This window comes from Dendrobates tinctorius, unplaced genomic scaffold (genome assembly GCF_039654945.1).
Source record: "Dendrobates tinctorius isolate UK_male_01 unplaced genomic scaffold, ASM3965494v1 ptg000044l, whole genome shotgun sequence".
Taxonomy (NCBI): domain Eukaryota; kingdom Metazoa; phylum Chordata; class Amphibia; order Anura; family Dendrobatidae; genus Dendrobates; species Dendrobates tinctorius.
In genome coordinates, this window is record NW_027361712.1 from 32,495,614 (window position 1) to 32,509,999 (window position 14,386).

The following is a 14,386-nucleotide window of genomic DNA, read 5'->3' on the forward strand; positions in this document are numbered from 1 at the left end:
ATGTGAAATAGTTTTGCTCTTTTGAATGAGTATTGCTACTCTATTCTATTCTAATATTGGAGATTAGTTTTTGATTGGGTAGGATTGATGGAAACATTTTACTTTGATCTAAAGAGTGTCCCATGAGTAAATACTATATTACAATAGTCCAATTCATATAGACTGGAGATAAGTGACAGAGGTTCATAAAATAATAGGTCATTAAGTCTATTTGGACATTTGGATTTTGGAGGCTGGTTACCGCTGATTTTTTATTTTACTAATTTTGGTTTGTTTTCATGGGCACAAGTGCACTTTAGACGCTTTATATTGAATTTTTAATATTACTCAATAATAGTTATTTTTTATAGATACTCCACAAACTGCTTACTGACAGAAAATTATCATTTTGGGAAAAACACATCCCCCTGCTTTTGCTACTCTGTTTGTAATGACTCTATAATATATGAGTTTCACTTTTTGTATTGAAGAACTGAAATAAGTTAACTTTTTGATGATATCCTAATTTTGTGAGAAACATATACAGGTGCTTCTCCAAAAATTAGAATATCCTCAAGAAGTTAACATATTTCAGTTCTTCAATACAAAAGTGAAACTCTTAGAATATAGAGTCATTACAAACAGAGCGATCTATTTCAAGTGTGAATTTCTGTTAATGTTGATGATTATGGCTTAGAGCTAATGAAAACCCAAAAGTCATTATCTCAGTAAATTAGAATACTTTATAACAACAGCTTGAAAAATGATTTTAAAATCCAAAATGTTGACCTACTGAAATGTATGTTCAGTACATGCACTCAATACTTGGTTGGGGCTCCTTTTGCATCAATTACTGCATCAATGCGGCATGACATGGAGGTGATCAACCTGTGGCTCTGCTTAGGTGTTTTGGAAGTCCTGGTTGTTTTTATAGCAGCCTTCAGCTCATCTGCATTGTTGAGTCTGGTGTCTCATCTTCCTCTTGACAATACCCCATAGATTCTCTATGGAGTTAAGGTCAGGTGAGTTTTCTGGCCAATCAAGCACAGTCATACTGTTGGTTTTAAACCAAGTATTGCTACTTTTGGCAGTGTGGACAGGTGCCAAGTCCTGCTGGAGAATGAAATTTCCATCTCTAAAAAGCTTGTCAGCAGAGGGAAGCATGAAGAGCTCTAAAATTTCCTGGTAAACGGCTGTGCTGTCTGGTCTTAATAAAACACAGTGGACCTACACCAGCAGATGACATGGCTCCCTAAACCATCACTGATTGTGGAAAATTCACACTAGACCTCAAACAGCTTGGATTGTGTGCCTCTCCACTCTTCCTCCAGTCTCTGTCACCTTAATTTCCAAATGAAAGGCAAAATTTACTTTCATCTGAAAACAACACCTTGGACCACTGAGCAACAGTCCAGTTTTCTCCTTGGTCCAGGTAAGACGCTTTTGGCGTTGTCTATTGGTCATGAGTGGCTTGACACAAGGAATGCGACACTTGTAGCTCATGTCCTGGATATGTCTGTGTGTGGTTGCTCTTGAAGCAGTGACTCCAGCAGCAGTCCACTATATGTGAATCTTCCCCAAATTTTTGAATGGCCTTTTCTTAACAATCTTTTCAAGGCTGCAGTAATCCCGTCTTGTGCACCTTTTTCTATCACACTTTTTCCTTCCAATCAACTTTCCAATAATATGCTTGGAAACAGCACTCTGTTAACTGCCAGCTTCTTTAGCAATGACCTTGTCTGGATTACCTTCCTTGTGGAGTGTGTCAGTGACTGCCTTCTGGACATCTGTCAAGACAGTAGTTTTCCCCATAATTGTGAAGCCTACTGAAACAGATTAAAGGAACTTTTTAAATGCTTAGTAAACCTTTGCTGGTGTTTTTTGTTAATTATTCTAATTTACTGAGATAATGACTTTTGGGTTTTCATTGGCTGCAAGCCATAATCAACGACATTAACAGAAATGCACACTTAAAATAGATAACTCTGTTTGTAATGACTATATAATATATGAGTTTCATTTTTTGTATTGAAGAACTGAGTTAAATTAACTTTTTTTTCTATCAAGAGGACATATTTATTTTCTTAAAATGTTTTATTGTTTATGTATTTTTTTCCATCAAGAGATCATGAACATGCTCTGGGGAACACTAGGTCCTTCAGAAGCATCATCAGTACCAATGCTTAAGTTCTCTCTTAAGCTATGCAAAGAGAAGACGGACACTTTATTATATTGCTTCTATCTTCTCCCCAGTATCCTCAGGTTGTTCTGCCAGTTGTGAACAAGACTTTCTCCTTCTAGATTGCAGGAGCATGAAGCTTTAATTAAAAGTTGTAAATTTATGGGTCTTTTTTGTTATCTGGTTAAAAGAATTAGAAAAATGTGGCTCCTCTCTGCCTAAAAAAAGTCACTTCTATTTACAAGTTGGGTATGGCATTGATGCTCAATTCTATCCACTTTAAAAGAAATTAATTGAAATGACGAACAAAACCCATGGACAGATACGGCACTGTTTCTAGAAAAAAGCTGCCATGTTTTTTCGAGTCATGTAAAACCTCTGGAATCTGTGGAATTATTTTGACTAAGCAAATCCCTATCTGATAATAAAAAGCTTATGTATTGAGTTTAGTATAAATTGTGATAAAAATTGTATTTAGTGGGATATAGCTCCTTATTTGTACAACTATTTGTGACATTACGCCACAAGGAGATACATGAAATGCCTGGATACTGAAGTGTCTTTTGGGCTGAGGTAGAACTGACAGAGAAACATTTCCTGTACCGAGCTATATTTTGCTAGACAATTGAAGTTCATTTAGTACAGGAAATTGAACTGTAATACATTGTAGGAGCACAGATAAATATCAGACATTATGGGAATTCATTAGGTCATGCTGATACTTTTATCTATAATGTTAGTTACAAGCTTTTATTTAATGACCCAGTATTGTAATCAGTTAACATTAGGGTACAAATTGGAATTTTTAGACTGAAACTGAAATTCAGAAATCTAGAATATTTTTATTTTACACTAAAGTACAAAGCTTAAAGCTAATAATTGCAAAATCTACCATAAGTAAATATGTGTGTATAAATAAAATGGCATAGGTATGGTTTCTGTACTGAAAATGGTGTAACTTTGATAGGCTACATTAATTGGCAGAGCTGCTGGACCCACTATTGTACCAGAACAATGCAAGTTCGTTTCCACATTTCAAAGTGGTTATATATGTAAAAATGTTCTCTTCTTTGGAACAAGTGAAGTTTACAGCAAATTTCAAAACAGAAGAAATCCTTTGCTTATCTCTAGTAGTATAAAATATAGTTATGTTCTTTCTTGTTGTGCAGCCATTAGGAAAGATATTATTTAGTACAAGGGAATATAAAACATATGTGCTGTACAAGTGTGTCTTTCCGCGTTACTCGTTATTATCAAGTTTCCTCTTTTGCTCTTCCCTTCCTGTTTTGTTTCACCGGCCGAAGCTGCCAGCAGGAGATTCCTTTGTAACAATTCAACTTCTCCTGAATCTCCCTTGCTCCTGGCTGTGCTCCCAGATGTGTAGAGGGAAGGGGCTGTGACCAAAACCCCAAAGAAATATCACATCATCCTAGAATAATGTATCGGTGTGCGAGATACCAAGCACAGAGGTAATGCCGCAAATAAGTGTTTTAATCCCTTTAAATCGTTTCAGGATATATGGAAAACCGATAGAAGGTTGGCTTATGGTTGTAATTGCATTGTTATTTTTTTGTAAATTATATAGACTGTTTGTTTAATTTTCTTCCGACCTATATTTCTTTCACCTACAGGACTTCAATAAACGACTGAATATTTTAAGTAACCCCAAAGATGTTTTGACTAGTCTGGACACTGCCTTATTCTTACGCCATGCATAACGTGTTCCAAATATGCTTCCATTTATGGTTTTGTCTTCTATCAGAGCTCAATTTGTATGAAGGTGAGTGGATGAATACACTTCACTATGCCTTTTATTTCCCTATATAGTGACTAAAAGTACGCCAATACATTGATTAAAACATTGTGATCCGCGCTTTGGTCCATATTTTGGGTACCATATATGGTATTCACTAGTAGGTTTATTATCTAGAGTGTTCTAGATCTATATTGAATGATTCCATGCCAACTCTAAGGCTCATACACCATCGTTGTGACTGCAAAATAACTAAAAAGGCCATAGCTCTGAATTTTATTATAGGCCCAAAGTTTACAAATCACTACAATATCATAGTACTTACACTCTCAGTTTAGATTTTATACATTGTAAAACATACTCAGACTTATTCTGTAGCATTTTACATAGTATTGCTGTAACAATACAATGCAATAAATTTCAGCATTATTAATAACGCGTTTTCCTACTTTCAATGATTAACCAATGCTTCTTACACCTTTGTAGGTCACAGTTTTCTTTTTGTCTACCTGTTCTACAACTAACTGTGATTGTTTGAGCTATGCCAACAGTACAAAATGTTAGTTTTCTTATGCGAGGCCGTTCCGAGAAAAAGTTTTCAAAAATATATGTTTTTCAGCTCTTCTTCAGAGGCCAAGCATCATCATATCAGCCAGGTATGCTACATACCTAACTGGGGAATCAGTGTTTCTAGAGTGTCAAATCACCTCGGACTTTACAATACATGGATACAAGTTCTTCAAAAATAATGTAGAAGTTCGTGGTGGGCTGGAAGCAAGCAAATATAGGATAAGGACAGCAAAAAGAAGTGATGGTGGATCCTACACATGTCTCTATTGGATATCAGATGCCAGAGGAAGGCAAGAATCAGACGTCAGCTTACCTGTGTCTCTGTCTATAATAGGTAAGAGTCTATTGTGTCTTTATAGCTATGATTTGCTGCGAGAACTCAGAAATAGTTATTTTGGTGTTTGGGCAAGACATAAACTGTGGTGCTGGTTGACTCACTTTTTCAGAAACATATCTGGAAAAATATTAAAACAAAAGAAATTAAGAATTGAAAAAATCCCTTATAATTGTTCCCATACTTGCTTAGGTAATATGAAGTCAAGTCAAGTTGATCTCTGGGATCTCCATATAACGGTGATCGTGTTGTATTGCAAAGAAGGCTGGTTTGTTATATAGAGGTTGAAGCACGAATTCCTATATTTTGGGATTATTCTTTTACTAATACTAATTTTATTATTCTCTACATACAGGTACATTAGAAATAATTTATCTTCAAGTTACATTAGTAACGAAATAAAAAAAAAACAACAAATACAAATGAAGCAAAGAAAAACAAAACTAGAAGCAATGAAATATAATATACAGTATAGATAGGGGGAAGTTTCAGTACCTTCCAACTTAATGTGTTTGTCTAGTCTCAAAATTTTAACTTTGAACATTACAAAATAGAGGGCTCTATACTCATTTTATTTATTTTTTTAGATTTTTCAATATTATATTGATCCCATATTCTACACCCATCGGCCCACAGGGAATAGTTAATAGTACTGTGTAAATACTCCTTAATACTATGCTTGATGTACATTTATAGCTACTACAGTATACTGTATCTTCAAGTGTTCAGCGGGACAATGCACCATGATACAAACAAAGAAATCTTCTAAAAAGAAAAACTAATCTTTACTTCTGCCACCTTCAAGCAATCAGATATCTAACCAGTTGATCCTGTAAGCTCCCCCTATTACAGAAATTACCGCTGTTTATATGGATTGTTCAACTATGGGGACATTTTCTTTTACTTAAATACAGTACATTTATTTGGGGCCTCAAATCACTTTTGCATTTGGGTTTCATTAAAAATTTTGAACTGTTTAACTTTTTCAATCACATACAAATTTAATGTGGTCTGTGGTATTCAATCAGCTGAAGCAACCCTCCACACTGGGACAGAAAAGTGGCTATACATTTATCATTTATCTTACCATTACACACTCTATTTGCCTCCTGCTGCCTCCTCCACACAGACTGATGTCTCATTTATCCTTCTTCCAAGAAGTGGCTTGTGGACTGCAGTGATAAATATAATCTGGTATTGCATGAAGCGATAGAAGAATTTGTAAAAGTAAAAGTCTCTATGCACACAATGTCTGTGTTTGGAACAACCTTCCTGATGAGTTCCTTCATAAACTGTGTACAAGTATACCTAGAAGAATTGGTGCTGTTTTGAAGGCAATGGATGGCCACACCAAATATTGATTTGATTAGATTTCGTTCATTCACTTTGCATTTTGTTAATTGATAAATATAAACTATTAACATTTTAACATTTCTATTTTTGAAAGCAGTCTTTTTTCTTAAAAAAGGTCAAATTCTATGTATGTACTGTGTGTATATATGTATATATACATACACAGTCATGACCAAAAGTTTTGATACAGACACAAATTTTGGTTTCAACAAAGTTTGCGCATCAGTGTTTTTAGATCTTTTAACCCCTTTCTAACATCAGGTCTAATAGCACGTCGACATCGGACTCCCTCCCTTTGATGTGGGCTCCGGCGCTGGGCCCACATCTTTCCCAGAACATGCCGGCTGTTTTGAACAGCTGACATGTGCCCGCAATAGCCGCGGGTAGAATCGCGATCCACCCACGGCTATTAACCCGTTAAATGCTGGTGTCAAATGCTGACAGCAGCATTTAACTCGCGCTTCTGGCCATCGATCCGGAAACCCGCCCACCTATGACTCTCGTCATGTGATCGCGGGTCACTGGTTCATTGGCATGACAACCAGAGGTCTCCTGGAGACCTCTAGGTTGTCAGTGCCTGCTTGCTGTGAGCTCCATCAGGTGGACGGCGTTCATAGCAAGTGAGTAATTCTGCTATGTAGAGGCGATCTGATCATCGCCTGTATGTAGCAGAGCCGATCAGGTTACGACAGCTTCTAGTCTTCCATGGAGACTATTAAAGCATGCCAAAAGTAAAAAAAAGTTTTTAAAAATATAAAAAAATAAAAAGATATAAAAGTTCAAATCACCCCTCTTTCGCCCCATTTAAAAATCAAACGTACACATATTTGGCAGTGCCGCATTCAGAATCACCCGATCTATCAAGAAAAAAGGATTAACCTGATCGCTAAGCGGTGTAGCGAGAAAAAAGTCAAAACGCCAGAATTACATTTTTCGATCGCAACGACATTGTATTAAAATGCAATAACGGGTGATCAAAAGATTGTATCTGCACCAAAACATCAGCTTGGCATTCAAAAAATAAGCCCTCAACCAACCCGAGATCACAAAAAATGGAGATGCTACTTTTATCGGAAAATGGCGCTTTTTTTTAACAAAGTTTCGAATTTTGTTTCACCACTTAGATTAAAAAAAGCCTAGACATGTTTGGTGTCTATAAACTCATAATGATCTGGAGAATCATAAAGGCAGGTCAGTTGTAGCAAACTAGTAGTGAACCTAGTAAAAAAAAAGCCAAACAAAAAGCTGGAGAGGCGGATGGCAGTATTCATTAACTGCTCCTGCTCTGTAAATAAATAGTTAAAAAAAAATGGCTTGGGTTCCCCTGCATTTTTACTAACCAGCCAGATAAACTCACATCTGGGGACTGCAATCCTCACCTGTCAGCTTCAGCATGGCTAGTTATCAAGAATAGAGGGGTTAAAAAAATGGCATGGGGTCCCCCCATTTTTGACAACCAACCTTGCTAAAGCTGACAGCTGGGGGCTGGTATTTTCAGGCTGGTAAGGGGTGGATATTGACCCCCCCAGCCTACAAATAGCAGCTCACAGTTGCCCAGAAAAGGTACATCTATTAGATGCGTCAATTCTGGCACTTTGCCCAGCTCTTCCCACTTGCCCTGTAACGGTGGCAAATGGGGTTCATATTTGTGGAAAAACAAAAAGTCAGCTCACCCATTAGTTGACAGCGTGAGCACCACAGCTCTCTGACCGGCGGGGATGATTTCCCTGCCGATCAGAAGCGGTGTTTGCTGCGCTGCCATGCACATGACAGCGTGACAAACACTGGTTGTTCAGGCAGTCGAACCCGAACAGTAACACGAACTTCCTTTAAAATTGCTGCGAAAACACAAAAAAACGCTACTTGTGCACATCGCCTTAAACATTCCAAAAATTCCTGTGAAGCACCTGAAGGGTTAATAAACTTCTTGAATGTGGTTTTGAGCACTTTGAGGGGTGCAGTTTTTAGAATGGTGTCACTCTTTGTATTTTCTATCATATAGACCCCTCAAAGTGACTTCAAATGTGATGTGGTCCCTAAAAGAAAATGGTGTTATAAAAATGAAAATTCGTTGTTTTACTTTTAACCTTTATAACTTCCTAACAAAAATTAGCCCGGTCATTAACATGCAAACCACCCTCGGGTGTAAAGGGTTTTAAACTTTATAAACCGTTCAGGATAGCAAAACGAAAAAACAACCTTTTCCGGCACAAAGTGAAAACATAAAGTAAAAAGTCCATACAACATACAGCGAGTCCGCCTGCTCAGGATAGTGTCCAGTTCTTTAGGTCTTAGCAAAGCCCAAACACAGGAGATCCACACATCTCCAGGTCCAGACACTGAATGAGACACTCGGTCTCCATTTTATCTGTCAAACCATGTCTCTGGGGTAGGGTATATGTGAGCAGTCATTCTAATCCATCTCTTATGACTGCTTGTAAAATCCGGCCCAGGAATTGCCTAGGAACTCTCTCAGCGCTATATGTGCTGGAGCATGCTTCTGAGCTCACATCACTTCAGCTAATAACCGTCCGGCGGCCATCTTACACTATCTATCTATCTATCTATCTATCTATCTATCTGTCTGTCTTTTGATTGTTGCAACCACACTACAGGACCACTTTGCATATTTTTTACTTTCTGCTCCATTATTTAGACCCCCATTAGATTCATCAGGCAGGCTCCTGTTAGTTTACCTTCAAAGGTATTAGACATATTTTTCTATCAGTTTGGCCTCCTCCTTTTACTTGCCTATTCTTACTCTTGTGTGGTTCAGGACACATAATATTTTAACCATTATGAATGTTGTTTTTACATGTTCTATGCAGTGTGGGCATTGGCACCCATTTTGTATTGCCACCATGTAACCAATTACATATGAAATAAATGTTTTTTATTCTATATTCCACGCCTCTGACCATTCATGACCTGATGTTCGGTGCTTGCTCCTTTTTGTTTTATGTTATCAGCAGTGCATTGCAATTTTCTGCTTCGTAGGAGACACGACATATGTTTCTATTGCATTTTATGTCACATGTATCAATATTCTGTATAAATATGAGTACAGTTTGAGATTTTTTTTTCTTTTATTCTTTTTAGATCAGCCATCTACACCATTTCTATCAGTGAAGCCACAACAAACCCTATACTTCGAAGGAGAAACTGTGACTTTGGAATGTGAACATCCAGTTGTAAATTCCCAAATTTCCTATCATTTTTACAAAGATACAACCAAAGTACCTAGTTACCTCGACTCAACAAAGTCTGAATATCACATTTCCAGCTTAAGTACCAAGGACTCAGGGACCTATAATTGTGAATACTTGGTATTAGGTCACCAGAGGACAATCCCATCTGGCAAAAGCATGCAACAAACAATTGCTGTAACAGGTATGACATTACAATAGTGAAGAAAATGTCATCCTATTAGGTAACTAGTAAAATACTTGTACTTTTAACATGCATCCAAAAGAATATTTGTGGCATATTTATTAGTCATAGTATATTGACCATGAAGAACCCCAAATCTAGGATCCAAGCCAATCATCCTCAATTGAAATCAATGGAATAAGTAAAATAGAGTTTGAGCGATGTTGTCATTCTAAAGTCTATTTTGGCATAAATGTAGGTCTTTTTCGTTCATATGGCTGTATTTTAGCTACATTTTGTATAAAAATGCCATAAAAGTGCTTAAGACATTTACAATGCTAGAGGTACCCTTTCAAAAGTGCAAAGAGACTTTAGAACCACCTTTTATTAGGAGCAAAATATAATTTGGATTCTTACAAAGTGTGATCTTTGAAAACCACAAAATATGCTTTTATTGTTTGTTTTGTTAATTTCTTCACCGTTATTTTTAGCATTTAAAAACTGTAAATTCACCATTTATTATACTGCTATTGTGGTTTTTCATTGAAGCATTTTAAAAGCATTTCCTAAACTGTTTTTTTTTGCATAAAATTTACAGCAAGCTTTGTGGCAAAGCCCAGGTAAAAATGTTTGGTTTTAGCAGGGTTTTTTCCCGTTGCGATTTTCATGCAGATTTGAGACCCACAGTCTTTGTTTTTCTCGTGCCTTCTGCCTTATTTTTCTTAACATTTTTTGTTTGTTGAAAAAAATCTCAGGAACCAAATTTTTCGATACAAATAATATTAATTTCTATACGCGTAATGCCTTTTTTAGGTGGGGCAATTTCCCCTCTATAGACTGTAAAGCAACAGAAAATGTAGCAAGTCTATAGTATGGCTGCCAATTCATTAAACTATTTGGAGTGGTGGTTTGTTTTTATGAATATTGGACCATTGGTGATTGAAACTTGACAAGGAAACTTTTTATTTTTTTATTTTTAGGTTTACATATGGGTAAGGTAAACACTATTTTAATTTTCTCTAGGTAAATACTTACAATAATCATATTAACTACTTTCTTTTTCTGAAATATAATGGCAGAATAGTTGAATTTCCTTTGTGCTTTATTAATACTATTGTTTGCTTTTGAAACAAAGTATGAATTCATTTTACAGCTTTATCTACTTCCCCATTACTGAAGTTCTTGCCTTCTTACATAACATTTATCAATGGAGAAAATCTGACCATGGAATGTGAAGCACCTACTCCAGTTCATGTCACCATCCATCGCTTCTACAAGAATGGAGAAGAACTGAAAGGGCCATCATCACACAGAGGAATCTACTCATTGCAGAATGTCACGAAAGAGGATCAAGCTGAGTATACTTGTATGTACTGGAGTCCAAAGAGTAACAGGGAGATTCCATCCAATCAGAGCCCTATAAACGAGCTTTACATAATAGGTGAGATGACAGTTATCTTGTCACCTGCTCTACATTTTGCGAAGCACAGTTTAACCAGTAGTTTTGCCACTACTCAGTACTCGCCTAAGGCCTGTTTCACACTTCAGTTTTTCCTGTCAGTCCGAATCTGCCAAAATAGCGGAAAACAGATCCACAGGCGGACTGACAGGAACGGTTGGCATCGGATCAGCGGATGTACGGATCCGCTGAAGTTAAAAATTAAAGGAACCGAGCCTGTGAAAAAAAAAGTAAAAATACCGGCGATGTAGCGCTGTCTGTGAGCGGGCATGGTGACGCAGGAGCTGTGGGCACGGCGGGATCAGCAGCGGTGAAGTAGCAGGAGCAGCAGCATTGGTCGCGGCATCAGTAGGTGCGCTGTCTTGGAGAAGTTGCCGTAAAGGAGCGGCGATGTGGAGGAGTATGTCATGGAGGAGAGAGAGATCTCGCGGGACAGCAGCGGCGATGTGGAGGAGAGAGAGATCTCACGGGACAGCAGCGGCGATGTGGAGGAGTTTGTCGTGGAGGAGAGAGATCAGCAGCGGCGATGTGGAGGGGTATGTCGTGGAGGAGAGAGAGAGAATGTTATCCTGCAGCCAGACAGAAATGCGGGTTAATTTAGTAAATAGCGGATCCGGAGAACAAAATAACGTTACATGCTCCGTCCGGGCCGCTGAGCGTACGCCAAAATCTTGGCGGATCTGTACAAAAGCGGATCGAACGGACGACCATCCGTCAAGATCCGCCGATAATGCAAGTCTATGAGGAAAAAAACGGATCCGCCAAGAAAAATGGCGGATCCATTTTTTTTTCAAATGGGCAGATCTTGACTGATGGTCCCAAATGGAAGTGTGAAACAGGCCTAAGCATCTCACTGCTCGAGATGCAAGGAGTTTGCCGAGTATTTCCAGGATTACTCAGAGGGAGCTCGGGTCCCTTCCCTGCATGTTTGGTGCTGTTTAGAGAGCCAATGAACATGCAGGGATTGTCTGCCACACACTGTAATGCCACTGCCAAGTTGGTTGTGGCATTACAGTGATTGGCTGGCCGCACAGCATCATCAGGTCTATATCTGACCTGGCATTGCCATGCTCATCACAGTATACTTCGGAATCAGGCAGTATAGGGAGAGGTGCTGCTGAGCTAGGGAGAGATTTACTTGCTTCTTAGTTAGTGTAGGTATACCACAATATATTATACACATATCCATCCTAACTAACAGTCCTTCTGAGGACTAATCCAGCTGCATAGATATCACTGCTAGGCAGGCAGTGTATGTTGCAGACTGCAGTGCATATAACAAGCGTGTCCATTCCAGTTCTGTCTGCTGCTGTTGCTTTACAGATATTTCTAGACATAGCCAGGTATAGGTATAAGGGGCCAGGAATATGTTTTTTGATCTTAATCCTGATTATTTGCTTAAAAAACAATCCAGAGAACACTGTTTTTCTTCTCCATTTGCTTGTTGGCACTGTAGAATGCAGCCAGATCCTTTCCATATTACAGCACTAAAAATCCATCTATTTAAAACTGTGGTTTGTCCATGACATGGATCACATATAAGTGCACTCAAAATTCTGCCATTTCTGGCCTCCATTTAAATTTTGCAGCAGTGTTAGCGAACTTACTGACATCTGTTTGCTGATAAAAATAGTTATCTACAGGCCAGCTGTTTAAAACTGTGGTTTTTATGTCACTCGGATCACTATCAGCAAAACACAATGCTTTATCATCATACCGCCGAACAAAAAGTGCAAAAACGCACGATCAAAAAGATGGATATAAATAACCATGATACCACTGAAAATGACATCTTGTCCTGCAAATAATGAGCCGCCACACAGCGTCATCAGCAAAAAAATAAAGTTATAGCTCACAGAATAAAGCGATGCAAAAATAATTATTTTTTATATAAAATTGTTTTTATTGCATAAAAGCGGCAAAACATAAAAAAAGACAAATAAGGTATCGCTGTAATCATATTGACCCAAAGAATAAAACCGCTTTATCAATTTTACCACACGCAGAACGGTGTAAACGCACCCCCCAAAAGAAATTCATGAAATACTTGTTTTTGATCATTCTGTGTCCCAAAAATCGGAATAAAAAGTGATAAAAAGTTACGTGCCCGAAAATGGTACCAATAAAAGCGTCAACTCGTCCTGCAAAAAATAAGACCTCACATGACTCGGTGGGTCAAAATATGGAAAAATTATAGCTCTCAAAATGTGGTGGTGCAAAAACTATTTTTACAATAAAAGCGTCTTTTAGCGTATGACAGTTGCCAACCTGCTATAAATAGTAAATCAAACTCCCCTTTATCACCCCCTTAGTCAGGGAAAAATAATAAAATTTAAAAAATGTATTTATTTCCATTTTCCCATTAGGGTTAGGGCTAGGGTTAGGGTTAGGGCTGAGATTAGGGTTAGGGGTGTGTTGGGGTTAGGGTTGTAGTTAGAATTGGGGGGTTTCCACTGTTTAGGCACATCAGGTGCTTTCCAAATACAACATGACGTCTGATCCCAATTCCAGCCAATTCTGCGCTGAAAAAGTCAAACGGTGCTCCTTCCCTTCCAAGCTCTGCCATATGTCCAAACAGTGGTTTACCCCCACATCCCCATATCAGCCTACTCAGGACAAACTGCACAACAATTTTTGGGGTCCTATTTCTCCTGTTACCCTTGGGAAAATAAAAAATTGGGGACTAAAAGATTATGTTTATGGAAAAAATATGATTTTTTTATTTTCACGCCCGGGCGTTATTAACTTCTGTGAAGCACTTGGGGGTTCAAAGTGTTCACCACACATCTAGATAAGTTCCATGGGGTATCTAGTTTCCAAAATGGGGTTACTTGTGGGGGTTTCCACAGTTTAAGCACATCAGGGTCTCTCCAAAGGCAACATGACACCCATAGACCATTTCATCAAAGTCTGCATTCCAAAACGTCACTCCTTACCTTTCGAGCCCTGACGTGTGCCCATACAGTAGTTTTCTCCCACATATGGGATATCAGCGCAATCAGGACAAATTGGACAACAACTTTTGGGGTCTAATTTCTCCTTTCACCCTTGGGAAAATAGAAAAAATTGGGGACTAAAAGATCATGTTTGTGGAAAAAATATGATTTTTTTATTGTCACGCCCGGGCGTTATAAACATCTGTGAAGCACTTGGGGGTTCAAAGTGCTCACCGCACATCTAGATAAGTTCCTTGGGATGTCTAGTTTCCAAAATGGGGTTACTTGTGGGGGCTTTCCACAGTTTAGGCACATCAGGGGCTCTCCAAAGGCAACATGACACCCGCAGACCATTTCATCAAAGTCTGCATTCCAAAACGTCACTCCTTACCTTTCGAGCCCTGACGTGTGCCCATACAGTAGTTTTCTCCCACATATGGGATATCAGCGTACT

General features: G+C 38.3%; 1 protein-coding gene across 3 annotated transcripts in view; it reads left to right on the forward strand.

Moving 5' to 3' along the window:
• The first annotated feature begins 3,472 nt into the window (after positions 1–3,472).
• The window catches only part of LOC141089171 (immunoglobulin superfamily member 1-like), a 51,088-nt gene continuing 40,174 nt past the window's right edge, over positions 3,473–14,386 (forward strand). For 2 of the 3 annotated variants that reach the window (XM_073575494.1, XM_073575496.1), the window contains exons 1-5: positions 3,473–3,627; positions 3,790–3,938; positions 4,531–4,815; positions 9,268–9,558; positions 10,691–10,978. In XM_073575494.1, coding sequence (XP_073431595.1) covers positions 3,869–3,938; positions 4,531–4,815; positions 9,268–9,558; positions 10,691–10,978 — 934 coding nt within the window. In that variant the 5' untranslated portion in view covers positions 3,473–3,627; positions 3,790–3,868. Of the gene's footprint in view, positions 3,695–3,789; positions 3,939–4,530; positions 4,816–9,267; positions 9,559–10,690; positions 10,979–14,386 lie in introns of all 3 variants that reach the window. The other variant, XM_073575495.1, reaches the window with a different exon arrangement.